This window comes from Sesamum indicum, linkage group LG6 (assembly GCF_000512975.1).
Source record: "Sesamum indicum cultivar Zhongzhi No. 13 linkage group LG6, S_indicum_v1.0, whole genome shotgun sequence".
NCBI lineage: Eukaryota > Viridiplantae > Streptophyta > Magnoliopsida > Lamiales > Pedaliaceae > Sesamum > Sesamum indicum.
Window position 1 is genome coordinate 4,364,325 of NC_026150.1, and position 21,032 is coordinate 4,385,356.

Below are 21,032 nucleotides of genomic sequence, written 5' to 3' on the forward strand. Positions count from 1 at the left end.
GATGTAAATTATAATTTTTTCTTAGTAATAATTAACCAAGATTAATCTGCGAAAATGATTGTTCATCATAATAAGGTGGACCCCATTATTTTAATATTCCCAATAAAATAAATAAAGTGTCTGAATTATTTCATTTCGTAGTAGTATAGTACTACAACCAACTGCACAAGAATCAAGGAGAGAAGATTCTGATGCAGCCGCCTCACTGCTCCACCACTCACTAATAAACAATTATTATTAAGTCTGAGGTATCATCAGTGTTCCAAAATTTCAACTCTATTAAATTATCTAAAAAAACCTATATTTAGATTGAATTATTTGAGTTTGAAAAATGAATTTAGACCAAATTTTTTTAACTAATTTCATATTAAATGAATTTAAAATTCGATAGATCAAACTGGAAATTCGAGAATTCGAATGTATTTTTTAATAGCATTATTAATAATGTTTTAGTCTAGCGGTTAATGTTGGAGTCCGATAAATAAATTTGACATAATGGGTTCGAATTACACCAAACGTGCATCTATTTGTCTAACTTAATATGAATTTATTATAATTGATCTCTCAAATTTATTGCAATGTAGCGTATTAATTGAATCAATGTATTAGTCAATTATAAACACTTTTTTTTTTTGCAGCATTGAATTATCAAAATAAGTTGGATAAATTTAAAATTCTTAGTTTCAAATGCCACATAAAAGATTCTCTAATGATTGAAAATCCAACATATTATAAGCGTGTATGAGTGGATGCGTACGTGACTAATATTATGAAATTTAAATTCTATTAAATATGTGGATGGTTATAACTTATATTGGTTGTATCCTTCTGTTTAATGTGAGTTTTGTCATTTTATTATTTATTGCAATTTAAGTTGATGATTAATGATGATATATAATTTAGTTTTTATACATTAATATAGTTATTTTTTATTAAATAATTGGTGCATTATCAAAATCGATCAAATCATTAATAATTTTCAGCTCCGAACATACATACTTACGTACCAAAAAAAAAAATAATGCCATAACGCGTACAGAAAAATTTTCGAATAAACTATAAATACAACAGTTACAGTTACCGAACTCGAACTTATCACAAAGTTTCGATGTGATGTACATAGAAGTACATATACCTAATCTTTTCCACACAAGAAAATCTATTTTTGAAAATAATGTACAAATATCTAGAAATTGTGAAAATAACATACTTTAAAATAATAACATTTGGATGAATAGATACAAATATTCACTTCTTAAAATGGCATATTGCAATTAACATATAGTGATAAAAAAGTTGCCTATATTATTTCCATGAACGGAATTAATAAATGTTAATGGACTAGATTCCTATGTCAATATTTTTTTTTTAATTTTTAGTTTATTATCATTCACTATTACTAATATCTCATTTAATTATTTATAAAATTATTTTATAATTAGTATAAAAATATATAAACATTCATCAGTAATTTTAAATTATAATTTAATTTTATTAAAAAGGACACGTATATTACGTATATTAATATGACGTGAAAGTGTGATAGAAGATACGTGGGGCATTTTGATAATTTGAAATTCTTTATAGTAAATCTTATGTTATATGTTTCTTTCAAATATTTTTATATAGTTTAGGGAAAATAAAATTTAATTCTTGATGACGTTGACACACACTATAGCAAAATTGGTTTCTCTCTCTCTCTCTCTTTCCAACCATAAATACAAGTGCGGAAGTCTTTGCTTCGTATACCATTACTCATTTATTCTGTATTTTGTTGAGATAAATCCAACAGTGACACACCCACACTATGTCAGCATGTTGTCGCCGGGCGACGGCGGCCGCGACGACAGCGAAGGAGGTCCATCACATTCCGCGCCGGGCTCCGGCGTCCGTCAATTATTTGCACGTTAATCATCCCAAATTTTGGGAAAGGAGAGGTGCGTTACGGACGAGACGATGGGTGATCGAGGCTGCGGTGGCGGGAGGAGAGGAGGAGGTGAAGAGGAGGGGGCAGCCGCCTCGGTGCTGTTCGTTTGACAGAGAGGGCGCTGGCGAAAAGTAATGGTGAAGACGTTGATCGGAGGGTGGAGGTGGCGGTTGCAGCGGCGGCTACGGTGGTGCTTGGAGTGGGGAATCGGGTGCTGTACAAGCTCGCATTAGTTCCTCTCAAGCACTATCCTTTCTTTCTTGCTCAGCTCGCTACTTTCGGGTGATTCTACGATTCTTTTTCGCTCTCACCACCATTTCATTTTCATGCCATTCTGTTTCTTAAGACTCTAACATTTAATTTCCAAGCTCCAGAGTTTAGCTAAATGTCGTGTTAGGATTCGTTGCGAGCGCACATTTTTTTATGGAAAATTTTAGTATGAACTACGCAAGTCATTGAATTGTAGATGTAAATATTTAATAGTTGTCTACAGTCTATTTCCTTGATTTGGATATGTTATTCCATCGGAAAGTTAAAATAGAAAGTGAGGAAAAAGGAAAGAAGTTTTGTGACGGAACGCAAGTGAGAAGCGACAAATGAAAACCGTGGCCGTCGAAATTGAAGGTCGGAATCTATTGGAATTACGTGCGCGGATATAACTGTCTTTCCACCAAGTCATGAGACATCGAATAGAGACGTAAAACTTTCGGGATCACCCAAATGGGAAAATCTTGGTGAACGTGAGGGCTAGAGAGTGTGTTGTGAATGATTGTACCACGGGGTGGGGGGCGTAGGGACGCCTTCATCAATTCATGATGCGTCAGTTGGTCGCGTCTTCATTGATGGGCGTGCCCAAGTGGCTTGTCTCAGCCATGATTAGTGGGGGTAATTACAGTCTATGGTCCCTATAATCTTGGACTCTGATTCTTGATTAGTATGGGGTGCTATGATTAAGCACAAGAAGCTGTGATTAACGGTGTTGATTAGTTATTAGAAGCTCTTTTAAAGTCTGCCGTCATTTAAGAATTTGGTGGGAATTTTGTTAGCGAGATTAGGACCATTCATTTTGGAAAAGGCTTTTCTGAGCGTGTTCTTTTCCTTCAAGGGGTTGTGTACTTTTATGTGAAAAAGAAATGAGTGTTCCCCTACATGATGTTTGTGGTTTATAGGGGTCCCATTTGAATGAGAACCGTTGGTGATGACTTGGATGTGGAGTTGTGGTTCCCCACAAGACCAGCACAGAGATTCTCTTTGTGGATTTATCCCTTTCCATGTGCTTCAAAAGTGTCAGCATCTACACTTGTGTGGCATGTGATATTGGAAAAACATGTCGTCTCTTGGTTCTTTCCATTTCCCTCCAAAGTTCATGCCCTCACTCTGGTTAACTGGAACATGTCAATCTAACCATTTAACTCCTATTGACCATAAAAAAAAACATGTCTCTCTGGTTAATCAATGTACTTCTCTGCTTGTTGAATTATATCGTACCAGTGGGGTTTAAACTGCACTATCTAGCATTTTATTGATGAAGCCTATAAACTACCTTGGCTATCCCGTTCCGGTAGACAGATTCTCATCCTAAATGTTGACTACCCTCTCATTTTATGTTTAAGATGTGGTAAGATTGTTGGCATGAACAACTGATGCATGTTTTACCTTTTGCCTAATGCTATAAACCGTCCATAGAAGTATATATATGTGCGTCTGTAAACTGCATTGTGAATGCCAGACTTTTAGATTACCGTAATGTGACTCGGTAACCATCTACACAGCTTATTTTGTAAGGCCTTTTAGGTACTAACCAGGAACACTGGGGCTAAGTTTCATATCTGCATCGGTACCTCAAGTCTAAAACTATTAGTGTTATTATCAAGATTTATAATTTTCTTTCTTTTAAACAAACCTATTTTCACTCATGAAAATTGAAATAGAAAATAATTATATTTCCTGATCTTTCGCAAAAGCTGAATTGCAACCTGTGAAATATAAGATTCACTATCTGCTTTATAGACATAAAAAGATATCTGAGTGGAACTGGAAAAAGGTTACTGGATAGATAATCCTATCTGCTCATGGATTCAATTTTATGTTTAGTAATTTTCTTGAATCATTTATGGCTATGTACCTTGAAATTCTAGTGATCCATTCAAATCTTTTCCAGGTATGTAATTGTATACTTCTCTATATTGTATCTCCGCTATCAAGCTGGCAAGGTTACTGATGAAATGCTATCCTTGCCAAAATCACCATTAATTGCTATTGGCCTCTTGGAGGCTCTAGCTGCTGCATCTGGGATGGCAGCAGGAGGTAATTCACTTTTCATGTTTTTTTGATATCTTTCTATTTTATTCTTAATCTGGTGGATCGTGCAATTTAAGTATCATGATGTCAACAGTATCACTCTTCTTTGCTGGGGATTGTGATGCTTTTATGGTGTGCTTCAGCAGTTTTGTCCACTGACAATGCTCTGAGATGATATATCCTTCATTGATTGCCATTTCCTGGACAAGTGTTATAGATTTAGGCTTTATGGAACTCCTGCGAACTGAATTTTATTGCTGGCTGAAAAATCTGTTCATGCATGTGAAATAAATTGGCTAAGCATGGCAAGTGTTACTTGCATGATGCTTTATCTTGTGCTTGTGGTTTATTCTAGTTCTAAGATGTAGCTTAGATTTATCAGATGCCAATTGACAACTGTTGCCTTCTGCTCAAGATTTGAGATAGAGGGATGAAATCTTTAAGAATGATTTTGTTTTCTTTTTAATGTGCTCATATGATTTTTGACAAAATTGTTACCTTAAGTTTTGTAAATAGTTGAACTTTTTCCACATGTAAGGAGCAGTTAACAATTTTTGACTTGATTCACTCTAATGTTTTTCCATATTGGAACAGCTATTCTTTCTGGTGCCGCAATTCCAGTACTGTCTCAGGTAACAACAAACTCTAATTTATTGTCCTTCTTTATTGGCATTAAATATGTAGTTTGAACTAGAAACTTCCATGCCTCTGATTTAGTGGTCAAGTACTCTGATTCACTGATTATATGCTAACGGTGTCCCGATGGATGACTGCAGTTGTTATGAGTGTCATCCTATAAACGATAAACCACATAGAAAGATGGAGAATTCTCAGAATTAAAGATCAATTTCATGATTTTACTTCTAAAAGGTTTGGCCTTTTCATTTGTTAGTAGTCTAAATAGGATTCCTCATATACGTTCACATTCATGATAGTCCTCTTGACTGGTATTATTAGGTCTAAGTCAGGATCTAAGTTTAAGAAATAGTAGGTAGTAGGCCAAGTAACTAATTAGTTATCATTTGGTTTTATAGAAGATATAACTCAAGAAGACATTCGGACCCACAATGACATGAGGCTGCTACATACAAGAGTATATTTCCTGTTAACAAAATGATGTGGAGCTATATGATTTAATGTGGTTGTCCGCTAATCTTTGCAGAGCTTTCTTGTCTGGCAACTTGTCCTTTCATATATCTTCCTTGGGAGGAGATATCGGTTCAACCAGTTATTTGGTTGCTTTCTGGTGGCAGTTGGTGTTATAATTACTGTTGCCAGGTAATTCATTTAATTGTGTCTTGCTCTTCATTTCTCTCTCTACACAACACACACACTTCACCGGGCACCACCAGATTTGTCCGCAAAAGTTGTCAAGAAAGGAAACATCTAGGCGAGAGATGCCATAAAGCTCCCAGAGGTATAGTTAATAAATCTTCAGAAAGTAAAGATTCAACCTAATTGAATATAGTTGTACACAAATTTGGGCATTTTGTAAGGTATTAATTATTATTGAGGCCTGACTTCTTTCTTGTCAACAAGATGGACATATAGAAAGCATAAATATGAGTTTCAGTAAGCTCATCCTCCTCTTTTTGGGATAGCAATAAAAATAACATTAAATGTACTCTTGGAAAGAGTAGATGCCTGTTCCATTGTATGGAAAATAACACTTAAACTATCAGTCTGCCTATTATTGGCCATCTGCAAGGACACGGCGTTGTTTCTTTCCATTCAGCGCTGTTTCCAGATTATCCATCATTAGTTTGAATCATGGAATACCTTAAGCAAGTGACAGAACTTTCAATGACTATTCATTTCACGAGTTTGTTCTCGTTTTTGAAATATTTATGGCATATATTTAATTTACTTTCACAACGGAAGTCCAAAGAAACTATATTAGCACCCTCAATTCCAAGATGACAATCTGGGAAAAGTTAGCCAGTTTATACCCCTTCTAGCATCTTGTAGATAATCCAGGATTCTTCTTCCATTGTACATTATAAGTCTGATTATCTAAATGATTTTTAACATTCATAGTATCTCTTTTTTACTTGCAGCGGATCAGGTACTGGTTCTCTGATGGAAGCTGGAATATTTTGGAGTATTCTGATGATTATTTCTTTCTTGCTACAAGCGGCTGATACAGTCTTGAAGGTACAAGCTGCCCCTGTGCTTTGAGACTCCCTCGTCTTGTTGCATACTTTTCTTGTACTGAGCGTGTTCTTCTTTATAGGAAACAATCTTTCTGGATGCTGCTCAAAGATTAAAGGTAGGTATAACTGACATATTCATCACCTCATCAAATTTATAAATGAAAAGTTGAGACAAAATTGAAATGATTCAATTAACTGATAGGTACTTATATCTGGAAAAAGACTTGCAGCCTACTTGTGGGTTCACGCTTTATTGCAATTAAGTTAAGTTGGTTAAAGATCAACAATGAGTTTGTTTTATGTTAATCACATATGCTACTATATCTCAAGGAAATTAAATGCCTGACAAATGTCATATAGAATATGCAACAAAGGTATATAGTGTGTTGAGTATTGTGTATTCATAAATAATAACCAGCTATCAGAGGAAGAACTTCACCAAGCAAGTATGCACATTTTCTGACTCTATTTATTTATAGATTGAATAGTAATTATGTGATGTTTGTTGCATTCATGGCAGGGAGGCACAGTTGATCTATTTGTGATAAACTCCTATGGATCTGCTTATCAGGTTATAATTTAAGCTTTAGTACTCTTTAAAGTTATGCAAACCATGTATTTCAATTTTATCAGAAACCTGAAACTTGTGTATGCATGACCAGGCTGCTTTTATATGCATCCTCCTTCCATTTTTGTCAAACCTATGGGGCATCCCTTTTGGTCAACTGCTGAATTATCTTAAAGATGGTGCTGCCTGCTTTTTGAATGTTGGTGCCATGTCAAACAGTAAGTCATGATGTACTATTACTCTCCAATCTCATTGTTCTTGTATGCACTTTTTTTCCACTTCCTGTTGGTGAATTGCAGCGCCATAAGAATAAGATTAAAACTTAACTTTTCTAACTTGTCCATGTGACAAATGGGATCTGTATAATCGAGGAGGGTCTTTCAAGACTACAAATTAAGGTTTGGGAATTACCGCCCACTGAAATAGAAGGTAGAAAAATCTGCTTAATAGAGTGAAGGGAATGAAATAGTTAAAGTTAGTACATCAACAAAGCACCGGGATTATATCTTTCTGATCACACTGTTATGCTTATACCACCTAACAACTCTGCCACCCTTAGCTTCACCTCAGAATTTTCAGCTTTAACTCAGTGAGGAGGCTACAAGTTAAGTTTTTGTCTGTAATTTGGAAGTCATTATCTCCTGTAGGATGGTCCTGGCCTTTTTTATGTAATAACAATGAACAAAATCTGGACTAGCAACTCTGAGACATCTCTTGCGCAGTTCTGTGGAAACTAAAAGGAGATAATTTTTTATGCAAATACAAAATGATGTAAAATAGGTGAAGAAGATGATAAATGACACACTTATGCATATGATGAATAGATGCGCTCAGCTGTGCCATAAGTGAGTAATTGAGGCTAACTGGTTTTGGCCACAGGATGTAATGGTGCACCTTTACTGCCGGTTCTTTTTGTTATTGTCAACATGGGTTTCAACATATCGTTGTTGCATCTGCTCAAGATCTCTTCGGCTGTGGTATCTTGTCTTGCTTCTACACTTTCAGGTTGGTTAACTTTACTAACTCTCATCTTTTATACCTTTTGCTGCAACTTCTAGGGTAGATTTCCATTTTACACAAAGTGATTCTGAATGTTTACTGGCTTGTATTGATTGGGTCCCAATTATTTGTTAGCAAGCAATGTAGTTTAGAAGAGATCAAGACCTGCTTTTGCCTGAAGGCACTAGTGAAAGATCATTGTCTCACAAAATTTGAGAAATTTCCCTTGATGAGCTACATAGGTTATAGGGTAAACGATGGGCCTTCACCTTCTCAAGCCACTCGAATCTGCAACTGCTGGTGGCGTGATGCTCTAGCCATAGGTGGCTTAACCCTTGATCACCCTTCTTAACCCCAGCCACCCACGAAAAAGGAAAAGAACATCTTTCTTCCGATAGTAGTTGTTGTATTATTCTGTTTCAGATATAGACTAGTATTCCGAGACATCATGCCAACATGTCTAGAAATTAAGAACTCATGAGTTTTTGTGGATGAGTGAGAAGTTGGTTACAGGGCTTCAGAAGTTAGCCTAACAAACTAAAATTTGGTGTCTAAAGTTAAAAGGATATGATACATACAGGACGTACGCAACATGAATATAGTTTATGCCTATTGCTGAAACTTACGACTGGGAAGGTGAAAAGTATTTCTCATCAGAAAAGATTCTATTCTGGACAATAAAAGATTGTGAAGTGAAGTTGGTATCAAGTTTTCTTGGAAGTGTGGCAATAAAGAACTGCGGTTTCCACCGCAAATTTTGGTCTTTTCAGAATTTGGGAAATCAATGTAGACGAATTTTGTTCCCCTCTATTTATTGAGCCTGAAGAATTATGGTAGCAGATCCTTCAGAAAACTAGAATTAGTTAATTGTGTTACAAGCACAATTGTCAATTTTACCCTCACGCCTCGAGTTGATTGTTAAGGTCTACTAACTTCTACTGCACTTGCCTTGAAATTCTTTTATTTGTTCGCTTTATTCATGTTTTTTCCGCTAACATCATTATCTCATTTTGCCTCTCCTTTGTAGTTCCTATATCTGTTTATTTCTTCACATTGCCGCTGCCATATCTTGGGGTCGCAACCTCCCTTCCTCCTGGCTTTGTAGCAGGCACAATTGTCCTTGTCGTGGGTTTGCTGATTTATATATGGAGACCATCAAATTCCTCAAGTAACCCTTCTCCTGTGAGTTAGTCAATAAACAAGACCATGCCCTTTTGGTTTTCTTATATACTACAGTTTTGATGCTTGGTGACACCAAAGACAGATGACTTTGGAGCAGAGAGAATTAGGGGAAATAATGGTTGTACGTGTCCGGTATTCTTCAAGAAAATGAGGAAAAAAGCGGCCTATTGATGTTTCAAATTTTCGTCATGAAACAGTAGCCTAAGTGCAGTGCTCTCCTCCTGTTGCTAATCAGGACAACGGAAAGCAGTTAAGGGTGACATTTTGATGCTGCTGCTATTTGCTGACAGCAATTCATCCGAATCTTAAGAGAAAGCGAAGAGGAAAAATCTTTTGTTCGAGCAGCAGAGAATGTAAAATTGTTGTGGAATAAGAGCAACAAGTAGAGGGAGCTGACTGAACTCATGACTTGTGATTCTGATTGTTGTACAACTACATTTTCTTCATGGTGAACTGAACATTTCAAGTGTACAAGTCAATTTTGTTACAAAGTACAAACTGTACTAAGTATCATTTAGGCTTATAAACCACTGATATATCTTATCAACTTACATACACAGCAATAAGGTTCCCTGCCCTTGGTTGTACATACATGCTAGTTTATTTTATCAGGTAATCTATTGGTTCTCTTACAGCAATCTATAAAGTGGCCACAGATATTTCGTACTTGGCCATGATAGGAGTCGTCTCCTTACACCAATATGATGTCGTCCCTTCACTTGTATACCCCGAGCCACTCCCAGAACTAGTTGGTGGCTTGAGCACATCAGTCCCCACTGAAAACAAGTAATGAAATGGCTTAGGTGGTGGCATTATATCTACCCCTCCCTCCAACATTTTCACCACAATGCTCATTGGCGGCCTCGCCTCGGGTGAGTCTTGAGCACACCAAAGGGCCACCATAGCCATTCTCTCAGCCTTTGCTCTGTCCTTCTCCTCAATCCCACAAGCTTCTGTTAATTGCATCAGCTCTCCTTTCTCATACTCCTCCCAAACTTGCTTTGGAAACCAATCAAGACTGTCGCTATTGCCGCCTATTTTGGTGTTTTTCCTCCTCCCGACTATCTCAAACAGGAGAATCCCAAAACTATACACATCACATTTATAGGTTATTGGGAAGTTCTTCAGCATGAACTCTGGTGCCAAGTACCCGGGAGTCCCCCTGTATCCAGTGACAGTAACGTGTGTGTCGTCTCTGTTGCAGAGCTTTGCGAGCCCAAAATCCGCTACCTTGGGAGAGAAGTTCTCGTCCAGGAGCACATTCCCCGGCTTAATGTCATAGTGAATGATCCTTTGCTGGCACTCTTCATGTAAGTATGCGATTCCCTTTGCTGTTCCTATTGCAATTTCATGCAGTTTCTCCCACTTCAGCTCTTGATTCTCACTGAACAAATGCTTGTCAAGTGATCCATTTTCCATGAATTCATACACAAGAGCACTCATGAAGTGATCATAGCAGAAGCCATATAGCCTCACCAAGTTTATATGATGAGTCCTCCCAATGGTTCCAACTTCAGCCATGAACTGTTCTTCAATGCTCCGGTTTGGACCCCTGTTGAGGACTTTTACAGCAATCTTTACCCCATTTGTGAACTGCCCTCTGTACACTCTGCCAAAACCTCCAGATCCTAACGTTACTGAGTAGTTATTCGTAAAAGCACAGAGCTGCTGAGCAGTGAAACGGACCGGTTTTTGCTGAGCCAGTTCTAGGAAGAATTTCTCCATTGTTGGGGCGTCAACCTCCCAAACTTGGATCACATTTGACGGCATTGGTGGGGCTACTGCTGCTCTTAGTTCTGATACCATCGCCTTCTTCATTTTCCGGGCACAGCATATGGACACAAAGCCAATCACTACCAGTATTATCATGGTCACAATTATAGCTGCGACATGAAATTTGCAGTGGTGAGTAGGAACAAAAAAACAAATAGCCGGAGATGAGCTGAATACATTGCTGTCTAAACTTATATGAACTTTTATAACGCTTGAACAAAGAATCGGACAATGAATCGAACTCCAGTGGCTTATCATACTTTTTCCAAGCTTTATCAAATTGAAAGACACGTTCAAGGTAGCTTTGTTATGTTTAACAACGTTTGAGCAGCGAGCTTTTAATGGTAGCTCATCTCCAAGAGAGTAGCTTGGTTTCAAGCTTAGTTGTGAAATTAAGCTTGTGACATGCAGATACTCGTGCTATTTAATAGCCAGCTGCTGAATGCTTACCTACGGCTGGCGATCCGCCACTCTCTGGTGGTGGAGAAGGGAAGCCTTCAAAGGTTGACATAGTTGATGGAATTTCAGGTCTTGAATCTGGAAATCACTACTCACTTCCTGATATATTTTCCTTGTCAATCATGATCATGCCTTCAACACAACAAGCCTACTTCTACTTGTATATATGCTGCTTTCTTGTAGAGTATGGGAGGCACTAGTATTGATTACTATTTACTGGATGGATGCAGCATTCAGCTTCCCCTCTCTTTCCTCTTTCCCACATCAAATCATACAGCATTTCCTATTAATTGCTTCATGTTTTCAAACCACGAAAACCATGCAATGACTCACCGGCTATCCTGTCCAAGGATGGCGACGGATTGGACTACAAACGCGCTTTCACCTGTCTTGAACTCGACTCATTTCAATCCATCTCTATTATAGTTGGAACCAAACTCCCCCTATCTCGCCAGGTCTAACTCATAAAATCATATTTTAGATTTTCTCTCTTTCAATTAAATAATACATATATTTTTAAACAGAATAAGGTTTATTGTTTGTAAGTATTTGATAAATTAAAATGTATGTATTAATGTTTTGATGTAGATGGTGCGCTTTTGATTAAGGTAGAAATTCAAAGTAGCCTCAAAAGATGGATTGGAAATGTGTTGATAAGGCAAATTCCGTTTTTTGGTCCCACTACAATAGTATGGTTCTTACTTTTGGTTTCAATTTAACGGATGGACACTTATTGTCCAAAATATTAAAATTTTGATGATATTGATCTTGTGTTGAGTGCTAACAAAAACGCCATATGTTGTGTCACTTGTCGTTAGTCAACGGCTGACTTAACCAATAAATAGACGAATTCTATTTATTCTTTATTAATTTATAAAAAAAAAACAAAAAACCCTTCTTGTATTTTAAAAGTGGACTAAAAAAACCTTTTTTGGATTTAGGAATTGTTTGTGAAAATTTTTGGTTATACAGAAGTGATATTTGTAGAAAAAGTTGGAAGTTGTAGTAAAATTAAAAGTAAATAGTGTTTATAAAAAAAATAAATTAAAAAGCAGATAAAAGCTAAATTTGATAGTTTTGGGAACAAATCACTTCTAAAATAAATTTAATTGATTAAAAATCATTTTTGTCCTCATGTGTTATTGTTTGTAAAAGATAATTATATTTTTACAAAAAATAATAAACTTTATATGATAAGTACACAATTTATCATATTTTGATGATGATTATACATTCCTTTTTAAGCTGAAATACTCCTAATCACATGGATTTATTTCATTTCCAGCTCAAAAGATTCGATGAGGAGTAAAGATGATAAATTTGAGTTAAAAACGGCATTTGAAAGCATTTAAAGAAAGAAGGAGTAAATTGTGATAGATTTATTGATCCGACTAGATGCACCCACGCTTAGTGCTGCTGTTAACTATGACTAAAAAGGAAAGATGCGGTTTATGGTGAAGAAAAAGGCATGATTGCTCTATGATTTTAGAAAGAATCATATGGGATATTTAGCTGATGCAAGTGAATGATTTGTTAACTTTTTAGAGCCAATTATGTACCTAACCATGTTTTATGTCTAGATTCGTAGGATGCTTATAATATAAATAGGAAGACATCTCTCATCCATTATTCTATCCATCATTCTATCTTTTGAATTCTTTTTAGTTTTAATACACTACCTATTTGCTAATGGAATTCCACTTATTTTTTGTGTGTTCTCTATTAACATGTTAGACTAGGATTTTTATTTTTAGGTTAAGGTTAAGGTGAATGCTTGATTTCTAAATGTTGTGCGATCTAATTTATACTTACTATTCTCGTTAAAATAAGTATTCATGTTATTCTTTGCAACTTACTACAAATATCTGAGTTATGAATAATGTGGGCACCTGTTCATTATCAAGAAGGTTTCCTTTGCTAATTGAACTTTGCAAATCCGTGTAATTATTTGTTCAGTTCAATTATTAGTAGCGATATAGCATGATTGATTATGTCACAGTAGTTAATTATATTATGGGGGATGCATGATTTAACTTAAATTGATTTTCATAGGAATTTGTTAGTTAGAACAAACCTTTCTAATTCGTAATAGTGTTGATGGATTAAATATTGTGGACGTTTTCAAGGTTGTTAGGAATTTAGCCAACGGTCGTACCTTGACTGATGAAAAGGTAAGGAAAGATGATGTCATTAGGTCGTACCAATGACCATAATTGATTGATTTATTTTTAAACGCGTGTTGTATTTGCATCAATTATCAATCAATGGAATCAAGTATGAACCCAATCTTAACTGAAAAGTCTATTCTTATATTTTTTCTCTTTCAATTTCATAATCCCTCTAGTTTAATTTAATTTTTATTCTCTTCACAATCAACCCTCCACTATTTTTTATTTTTGAAGGAACCAATTTGAAGCTAATCTCTGATGAATGGACCCTACCCTCACTTCTACAAAAGTGTCCTTAGGAATTATTTTTTGTGATCTCGACACCTAATTTATTTTGATTAATATATTTTATATTTAATTTTTTAAAATATTAACAAGAAATAAATATTTAATTTAATAATTCTTCCACTAAGTAATATAATTGTTTGTTCATCAATAATTATTAAATTTGCATAATTGCAAAACCAAAAAGTATTTTTTAACTAATCAATAGCCATTTCATTTATATTTGTTAATAATATAGGAATAAATATAATTAGATAATATAAAAAATAAAATATAAAAATTTTAAAATATAAATATGTGAAAGTGTAAATGTGATTATTTTTGAATTATTTAAATTGCTTGCAGATTTTAAATATCAACTTTAAATATGCAATTTTAAAAGTAAATTGGAAGCTGTAAAGTTGAATTAATTATTATAACGAGGGTAAAGTAGTAAATGATTTGAATTATTTACAAAAAAAATTAAAGCAGCTAGAAGCACCCCCAAGGTATGTTTCAAACTTTTAGCCTAAAAGCGATTTTTCTTAGCAGTTTTGAAAGGAGAAGTTGGTGTCCAAACATCTCAACTTAAGTATTTTTTTTTTTTTGAACCAGAAGTTGAAAAACACTTTTTCAAAGCCTGCGTATTCACTCCCTTAAAAAATTTTGAAATAATTTTTTTATTTTTTGTGGAAAAAATGAGTATTATTAATAAACAACAAGTTCAAATATAAGCAAAATTAGTATTTTTTAATAAATAGGGACAAAATGATCTTTAATTAATTTAATTTTATTTTAGAAGTGATTTTTCTGTAAATATTTTCAATTTAGCCTTTGTCTGTTTTTTACTTTTTTTTTTATAAATACTACCCACTTTTGATTCTATCATAATTTTTAATTTTGTTTTTACAAAAATAACTTCTCCAGAAGCAAAAATTTTCGCAAATACTCTCTTAATTAGACTAAACTAAAGTACGCTTCTTGATCTTATTAAATCACGCTCCTTTCATTTTGTTTTTCTTTTTTAATTTCAAAGTTGTTTTTTATTTATTTATTTTACTTACTCCTAAAATAATAAATAATAATTTTTTGAAATATTATTTATTTAGATGTAAAATAGGTGAAGAAGATGACAAATGAGACACGTATGCATATGATGAATGGATGCGCTCAGTTGTGGCATAAGTGAGTAATTGAGGTTAACTGGGATGTAATGGTGCACCTTTACTGCCGGTTCTTTTTGTTATTGTGAACATGGGTTTTGTTGCATCTGCTCAAGATCTCTTCAGCTGTGGTATCTTGTCTTGCTTCCACACTTTCAGGTATTGGTTAGCAAGCAATGTAGTTTAGTAGAGATCAAGACCTGCTTTTGCCTCAAGGCACTAGTGAAAGATCATTGTCTCACAAAATTTGCCTTGATGAGCTACATAGGTTGTAGGGTGAACGATGGGTCTTCACCTTCTCAAGCCACTCGAATCTGCAACCGCTGGTGGCGTGATGCTCTAGCCACAGGTGGCTTAACCCTTGATCACCCTTCATCCCAATCTTAAGAGAAAGCCAAGAGGAAAAATCTTTTGTTCCAGCAGCAGAGAATGTAAAATTGTTGTGGAATAATAGCAACAAGTAGAGGGAGCTGACTGAACTCATGACTTGTGATTCTGATTGTTGTACCACTACATTTTCTTCATGGTGAACTGAACATTTCAAGTGTACAAGTCAATTTTGTTACCAAGTACAAACTTTACCAAGTATCATTTAGGCTTATAAACCACTGATATATCTTATCAACTTACATACACAGCAGTAAGGTTCCCTGCCCTTGGTTGTACATACATGCTAGTTTATTTTATCAGGTAATCTATTGCTTCTCTTACAGCAATCTATAAAGTGGCCACAGATATTTCATACTTGGCCATGATAGGAGTCGTCTCCTTAAACCAATACGATGTCGTCCCTTCACTTGTACACCCCGAACCACTCCCAGAACTAGTTGGTGGCTTCAGCACATCAGTCCCCACTGAGAACAAGTAATGAAATGGCTTAGGTGGTGGCATTATCTCTACCCCTCCCTCCAACATTTTCACCACAATGCTCATTGGCGGCCTCGCCTCGGGTGAGTCTTGAGCACACCAAAGGGCCACCACAGCCATTCTCTCAGCCTTTGCTCTGTCCTTCTCCTCAATCCCACAAGCTTCTGTTAATTGCATCAGCTCTCCTTTCTCATACTCCTCCCAAACTTGCTTTGGAAACCAATCGAGACTGTCGCTATTGCCGCCTATTTTGGTGTTTTTCCTCCTCCCGACTATCTCAAACAGGAGAATCCCAAAACTATACACATCACATTTATAGGTTATTGGGAAGTTCTTCAGCATGAACTCCGGTGCCAAGTACCCGGGAGTCCCCCTGTATCCGGAGACAGTAACGTGTGTGTCGTCTCTGTTGCAGAGCCTTGCCAGCCCAAAATCCGCTACCTTGGGAGAGAAGTTCTCGTCCAGAAGCACATTCCCAGGCTTAATGTCATAGTGAATGATCCTTTGCTGGCACTCTTCATGTAAGTATGCGATTCCCTTTGCTGTTCCTATTGCAATTTCATGCAGTTTCTCCCACTTCAGCTCTTGATTCTCACTGAACAAATGCTTGTCAAGTGATCCATTTTCCATGAATTCATACACAAGAGCACTCATGAACTGATCATAGCAGAAGCCATATAACCTCACCAAGTTTATATGATGAGTCCTCCCAATGGTTCCAACTTCAGCCATGAACTGTTCTTCGATGCTCCGGTTTGGACCCCTGTTGAGGACTTTTACAGCAATCTTTACCCCATTTGTGAACTGCCCTTTGTACACTCTGCCAAAACCTCCAGATCCTAACGTTACTGAGTAGTTATTCGTAAAAGCACAGAGCTGCTGAGCAGTGAAACGGACCGGTTTTTGCTGAGCCAGTTCTAGGAAGAATTTCTCCATTGTTGGGGCGTCAACCTCCCAAACTTGGATCATATTTGACGGCATTGGTGGGGCTACTGCTGCTCTTAGTTCTGATGCCTTCTTCATCCGGAGACAGTGTATGAACATAGAGATAGCCACTACCATTATTATCTGGGTCACAATTATAGCTGCGACATGAAATTTGCAGTGGTGAGTAGGAACAAAAAAACAAATAGCCGGAGATGAGCTGAATACATTGCTGTCTAAACTTATATGAACTTTTATAGAATTGGACAATGAATCGAACTCCAGTGGCTTATCATACTTTTTCCAAGTTTTATCAAATTGAAAGACACGTTCAAGGTTGGTTTGTTATGTTGAACGACGTTTGAGCAGCGAGCTTTTAACAGTAGCTCATCTCCAAGAGAGTAGCTTGGTTTCAAGCTTAGCTGTGAAATTAAGCTTGTGACATGCAGATACTTGCACTATTTACTAACCAGCTCCTGAATGCTTACCTATGGCTGGTCCGCCAATCTTGAAAGGAAGTGGTTGAGAAGACATGCTGCCTTCACCGGTTGACATAGTTGATAGAATTTCAGGTCTTGAATCTGGAAATCACTACTCACTTCCTGATATGTTTTTGTTGTCGGTCTTGATCATGCCTTCAACACAACAAGCCTACTTCTTCTTGTATATATGCTGCTTTCTTGTAGAACTAGTATTGATTACTATTTACTGGATGGATGCAGCGTTCAGCTTCCCTCTCACTTTCCTCTTTCCCACATCAAATCATACAGCATTTCCTGTTAATTGCTTCTGTTTTCATACCACGAAAACTATGCAATGACTCACCGGCTATCCTGTCCAAGGATGGCGACGGATTGGACTACAAACGCGCTTTCACTTGCCTTGAACTTGACTCGTTTCAATCCGTCTCTATTATAGTTGGAACCTACCCCGCTACTACTATAGTATGGTTCTTACTTGTGGTTTCAATTTTACGGATGGACACTTTTGTCTAAAAGTATTAAAATTTTGATATTATTGATCTTGTGATAAGTGCTAATGAAAAGTACATGTGTTGTGTCACTTTCGCTAGTCAACGGCGGTTGACTTAATCAATAAATAGACAAATTCCATTTTATCCTTCATTAGTTTTAAAAATAAAAGTTAAAAAACCTTCTTGTATTTTAAAAGTGGACTAAAAAATCCTCCATTTAAAAAAATCCTTTTTGGACTTAGGGATTGTTGAAAATTTTTGGTTATAGAGAAGTGATTTTTATAGTAAAAATTGAAAATTGTAGCAAGCGATTTGTTCTCAAAACTATCAAATTTATAGTAAAAATTGAAAATTGTAGCAGAATTAAAAGTAGATAGTATTTATAAAAAAAATTGAAAAGAAAACAAAAGCTAAATTTGATAGTTTTGGGAACAAATCACTTTTAAAATAAATTTAATTGATTAAAAATCATTTTGTATTCATGCGTTATTGTTTGTAAAAAATAATTATTTTTTACAAAAAATAATAAACTTTATTGATAAGTACACAATTTACCATGTTTTAATGATGATTATACATTTCTTTTTAAACTGAAATACTCCTAATCACATGATTTATTGCATTTCCAACTCAAAAGATTCGCTGAGGAGTAAAGATGGCAAATTTGAGTTAAAAACGGCATTTGAAAGCATTTAAGGAATGTAAATTGTGATAAACCATGCTTAGTGTTGCGGTCAACTCTTAAAAAAAAAAGGAAAGATGCAGTTATGCTGAAGAAAAATTGGATGATTGCTCTATGATTTTAGAAAGAATCATTTGGGACATTTTGCTGATGCAAATGAATGATTTGTTAACTTTTTAGAACCAATTATGTACTGAACCATCTTCTATGTCTATATTCGTAGGATGCTTATAGTGTAAATAGGAGGACATCTCGCATCCATTATTCTATCTCTTGAATTCTTTTTAGTTTTAATACATTACCTATTTGCTAATGGAATTCCACTTATCTTTTGTTTGTTCTTTTATTAACATGTTACGCTAGAATTTTTATTTCTTGGTTAAGGTTAAGGTGATTGTTTGATTCCTAAATGTTGTGCGATCAAATTTATGCTTACTACTTTCGTTAAAATAAGTATTCATGTTATTCTCTGCGCTCTTACTACAAACATATGATCTATGAATAATATGACCATTTGTTCATTATCAAGAAGGTTTGCTTTGTTAATTGAACTGTGCAAATTCGTGTAATTATTTGTTTAGTTCAATAATTAGTAGTAACATAGCATGATTGATTATGTTACATTAGTTAATTATATTATGAGGAATGCATGATCCAACTTAAATGAATTCTCGTATGAATTTGTTAGTTAGAATCAGACTTTTTTTAATTCTTAATGTTGTTGATGAATTAAATATTGTGGGCGTTTCCAGGGTTGTTAGAAATTTAATCAACGGTCGTACCTTGGTTAACAGAAAGGCAAGGAAACGTGAGGTCATTAGGTCGTACCAATGACCATAATTAGTTTATTTATTTAAACGAGTGATATATCTACATCAATGATCAACTAATGGAATCAAGTATGAACCCGATCTTAACCGAAAAAGTCTTCTCTTATATTTATCTCTTTTAATTTCATAATCCTTCTAATTTGATTTAGTTTTTATTCTTTTCACAATCAACCTTCATCTCCCCCCCCCCCAATATCTTTTATTTTTGAAGGAATTGAGCTAATCCTTGAGGAATGGACCCTACTCTCACTTCTACAAAAGTGTACGTAGAAATTATTTTTTGTGCTCTCAACACTTCTCATTTATTTCGATTATTATATTTTATGTTTAATTTTTTAAAAATATTAACAGAAAAATAAATATTTAATTTAATAATTCAACTAAGTAATATAATTGTTCATTCATAAATAATAATTAAACTTCATAATTGCCAAAAAAAATAAAATTAACTAATCAATAGCCATTTCATTTATATTTTTTTTAAAGATATAGGAATAATATAATTAGATAATAAAACAAATAAAATATAAATATGTGAAAGTGTAAATTTGATTATTTTTAAATTATTTAAATTGCTTGCAAATTTAAATATCAACTTTAAATATTCAATTTTAGAAATAAATTAGAAGCAATAAAGTTGAATTATAATTATTATAATGATGGTAAAGTAGTAAAAATGAGTTGAATTATTTATAAAAAAATCAAAGTAGCTAGAAGCACCTCCAAGGTATGTTTCAATTTTTAGCCTAAAAACATTTTTCCAGAGTAGTTTCAGAAGTAGAAGCTATCGTCCAAACACCTCAACTTAAGTGATTTTTTTTTTGAACCAGAAATTGAAAAGTAATTTTCGAAAGCTTGCGTATTCACTCCCTTGAAAAAGTTTGAAATAATTTTTTTTATTTTTTGTGAAAAAATAATTATTATTGATAAACAACAAGTGCAAAAGCAAAAATTTTCACAAATCTCTTAATTAGACTAAGCTAAAGTACGCTTCTTGATCTTATTAAATCACGCTCCTCTCATTTTGTTTTTCTTTTTTCAAAGTTTTTTTTTTTTTTTTACTTCCTCCTAAAATAATAAATAATAATTTTTTAAAATATTATTTTATTTAGATATCAAAATACTAAAAAAATATATCAAGTTTTTAATATTTTATAATTTAAATTAAAAATTAAAATACTAAAATTTATTTCAAAATTAAAATATCTGGACTAACATGCGCGCAATTGGGGTGGATTAAATTTGAGTTGATTTAAATAAAGAAAGAAAAATTAAAATAAAGTATTGTCTGAAGTCGCTATTTAGTGGAAATTGGAGAAAACGGAAAACGCGAAACGGCAACAGAAGCGAAAGCATCTTCTTCTCCAGTTCTTGCCGCAGTAATCGAATCAAGAAACACTCTCAGTGACGAGCAATGTTAAGAGCTTCAACTCACCATCTTTCTCCCTTTGTTTTCGCTTCTCCATCGTCTCTCTATGCTCTTCTTCCCGCTCTCGCCGTCCACAAGAGCTTCCCCTCCTCACTGTTGCCAAAACTTCAGCCCCTTCTGCATCTGGGAGTCGCCCACCGTGCACCCAATTATCGCCGTAATTATCCTAGTTTGGGATCGAAATTTAATCCAGTTCCGGGTATGGACGGCCAACCTTGCGTCCCCAAGGCTACAGGTCTGTCCAATGCCACTCTATCAGAAGCCGATACCATTTTCTTGTTCTAAAATGATCGTTTCGAATTTTTCTTGTTAGGTTTGGTTTATGTTTCTTGGGTTTGTTTTGTTGTCTTTCATTTTAGCTTTTTGCGTT

General features: G+C 35.0%; 4 protein-coding genes across 7 annotated transcripts in view; 2 read left to right on the forward strand and 2 right to left on the reverse strand.

Annotated features, from left to right (window-relative positions):
* On the forward strand, positions 1,716-15,183 carry LOC105163704 (protein CLT3, chloroplastic). Of its 4 annotated transcripts, none has more exons than XM_020694629.1 (11): positions 1,716-2,209; positions 4,089-4,234; positions 4,823-4,860; positions 5,391-5,506; positions 6,286-6,382; positions 6,462-6,497; positions 6,902-6,952; positions 7,044-7,167; positions 7,829-7,954; positions 8,976-9,130; positions 9,209-9,693. In XM_020694629.1, exons 2-11 carry the CDS (start codon positions 4,153-4,155, stop codon positions 9,299-9,301), a joined length of 918 nt encoding a protein of 305 aa, XP_020550288.1. In that variant the 5' UTR covers positions 1,716-2,209; positions 4,089-4,152; the 3' UTR covers positions 9,302-9,693. The 4 variants fall into 4 exon arrangements, with proteins under 4 accessions (XP_020550288.1, XP_020550289.1, XP_020550286.1 ...); XM_020694627.1 differs by lacking the exon at positions 1,716-2,209 and adding an exon at positions 2,224-3,213; XM_020694628.1 differs by lacking the exon at positions 1,716-2,209 and adding an exon at positions 3,234-3,545.
* On the reverse strand, positions 9,528-11,512 carry LOC105163672 (rust resistance kinase Lr10-like). Its single transcript, XM_011082114.2, has 2 exons — positions 11,354-11,512; positions 9,528-11,013 (listed from the first exon to the last, which is right to left on the reverse strand). The coding sequence occupies exons 1-2, from the start codon at positions 11,412-11,414 to the stop codon at positions 9,770-9,772; spliced, it is 1,305 nt and encodes a 434-aa protein (XP_011080416.1). The 5' UTR covers positions 11,415-11,512; the 3' UTR covers positions 9,528-9,769.
* On the reverse strand, positions 15,503-17,507 carry LOC105163673 (rust resistance kinase Lr10-like). The gene is made up of 2 exons (XM_011082115.2): positions 17,237-17,507; positions 15,503-16,909 (listed from the first exon to the last, which is right to left on the reverse strand). The coding sequence occupies exons 1-2, from the start codon at positions 17,301-17,303 to the stop codon at positions 15,675-15,677; spliced, it is 1,302 nt and encodes a 433-aa protein (XP_011080417.1). The 5' UTR covers positions 17,304-17,507; the 3' UTR covers positions 15,503-15,674.
* Positions 20,524-21,032, forward strand: part of LOC105163674 (rhodanese-like/PpiC domain-containing protein 12, chloroplastic) — a 4,323-nt gene continuing 3,814 nt past the window's right edge. The window contains exon 1 of the mRNA XM_011082116.2: positions 20,524-20,897. Coding sequence (XP_011080418.1) covers positions 20,648-20,897 — 250 coding nt within the window. The 5' untranslated portion in view covers positions 20,524-20,647. The remainder of the gene's footprint in view (positions 20,898-21,032) is intronic.